Source organism: Mastomys coucha, unplaced genomic scaffold (assembly GCF_008632895.1).
Source record: "Mastomys coucha isolate ucsf_1 unplaced genomic scaffold, UCSF_Mcou_1 pScaffold1, whole genome shotgun sequence".
Lineage (NCBI taxonomy): Eukaryota > Metazoa > Chordata > Mammalia > Rodentia > Muridae > Mastomys > Mastomys coucha.
Window position 1 is genome coordinate 78,808,079 of NW_022196891.1, and position 1,764 is coordinate 78,809,842.

A 1,764-nucleotide genomic window follows, 5' to 3' on the forward strand; every position below is an offset into this window, starting at 1 on the left:
TGCTGTCACAGATGTTACCCTCACACTCCCCAGCACCATTGCTCTGCTGTCACAGATGTTACCCTCACTCTCCAGCACCATTGCTCTGCTGTCATGGATAGCTTGATCCATTGCTCTGCTGTCATGGATAGCTTGATCCATTGCTCTGCTGTCATGGATAGCTTGATCCAAAGTAAATCCTTTTGTTTTGTTTGGCTTTCTCTCCCTTGGCTTTTGTCAGGTATTTTGTTGAAAAAAAAAGAAGTTATATAGGAAATGAGATAAATCCAAATATTTTTAAAGTTATGCTTAGTAAGTGAAAAGTTACAGAGCACAGGAATACATTTCAGTGCAGGACTGACAGATTCTAACTTTGAAACTGCTGGAAATGTAAGCAATGACAAAGAAGTCAGACGAGTTTCACAAAACCTCGCCCCTTCAGCAAAACCTTACCTTCAACCAGGGTGGTACATGTTTTTAGTCCAAGCACAGTGGAGGCAGAGGCAGGCAGATCTCTAGTTCAAAACCACCTGGTCTACAGGGTGAGTTCCCAGTCAGCCAAGGTTACAGAGCAGGGACCATGTCTCAAAAACCAAAGCAATCAACAAAAACATACAAACAACAAACCCCAAAATCTTACCTTCCCGACTGGTAGAAGGTGGAAGAGAGCTTGAACGAAAAACCAAAGGAGGTAAATGCCGCACACCCTGGTTTCCCACAGCTCATGGAGAGCTGGCAGAGGTGGAGGGAACTGGAGCAGCCCAGGGTCCTTCTGGCTGCACTGCAGCAGCAGCAGGAGGACGCAGGTGGGCAGGCCCACCATGAGGAGAGATGCACCTGCAAGCAACAGGCCAGTCAAACTCAGCTTCAGTCAGGGTTATTTAGTTGTTAAAAATCATGTGGGCTTTTTATTCATATTTATTTTACTTTCAGGGCAAAACTAGATCTTGCTAGCTGTCTGAAACCAACTTGTAAGGTACCATCAAAAAGCTCCATCTAGGGGCTGAAGGGTCAGCTTGGTGGTTAACAGCACTTGCTCTCACAGAGGACCTGCATTCAGTTCCCAGCACCCACATGGTGGCTCACAACCATCTGTATGTAACTCCAGTTCCAGGGAAGCCAACATCCTCTTCTGACCTCCCTGAACAACAGGTACACATATGGTACACATAACAAATATACAGGTAAACATTCATACATATAAAATGAAAGAAATAAATCTTAAAATAAAAGCAAACAAAACTCTCCCTCTCTTGGCTGGGAAAACATCTCAGCAGGTATGGGCATCTGACCCCAGAGTTCAATCCAGCATTTATGTGAGCCCTGGAGTGTTAGCTTGCTCACTCTCTCCCTCCCCCTCCAAAGTAATAAAATTCAGTAATTTTTAAACTCTCTGCCACTTCCAGTGAGCACACAGAATTGGGTAAGTGGTAAAAGTATGGTCCACCTCAGAGACCAAGCTCTGAAACTTTCAACTCCAGCCACAAAAAGAGCAAGTGTAGACACGCAGACAAGAAGCAACTGCCAGGCTAACCTGGTCACACAGCCTCTATTAGCCTTGGCCTTGAACTCTCTAGATCCTCCTCAGCCTCCCAGCTCTGGTTTAGAGGCATGAGCCACTTAACTCAATGAGCCCTCTAGTCGTCACAATAGACTTTCTATCCATAAATTTCTAACATGTAACATGCTGTCACACACGTGCAGATTTGGGGTGACAGCAGCAAGCAGGGCGGGTAACCCAAGCCAGACTGTGGGCTGTCACCAGCTCCCATGCTCACACTGCTC

At 45.9% G+C, this 1,764-nt stretch overlaps 1 protein-coding gene across 4 annotated transcripts in view; it reads right to left on the reverse strand.

Moving 5' to 3' along the window:
• Window positions 1–1,764, reverse strand: part of Lbr (lamin B receptor) — a 28,987-nt gene that overhangs the window by 14,587 nt on the left and 12,636 nt on the right. For all 4 annotated transcript variants that reach the window (XM_031336921.1, XM_031336930.1, XM_031336942.1 and 1 more), the window contains exon 6: window positions 620–816. In XM_031336921.1, the coding sequence (XP_031192781.1) occupies window positions 620–816 (197 nt within the window). The remainder of the gene's footprint in view (window positions 1–619; window positions 817–1,764) is intronic.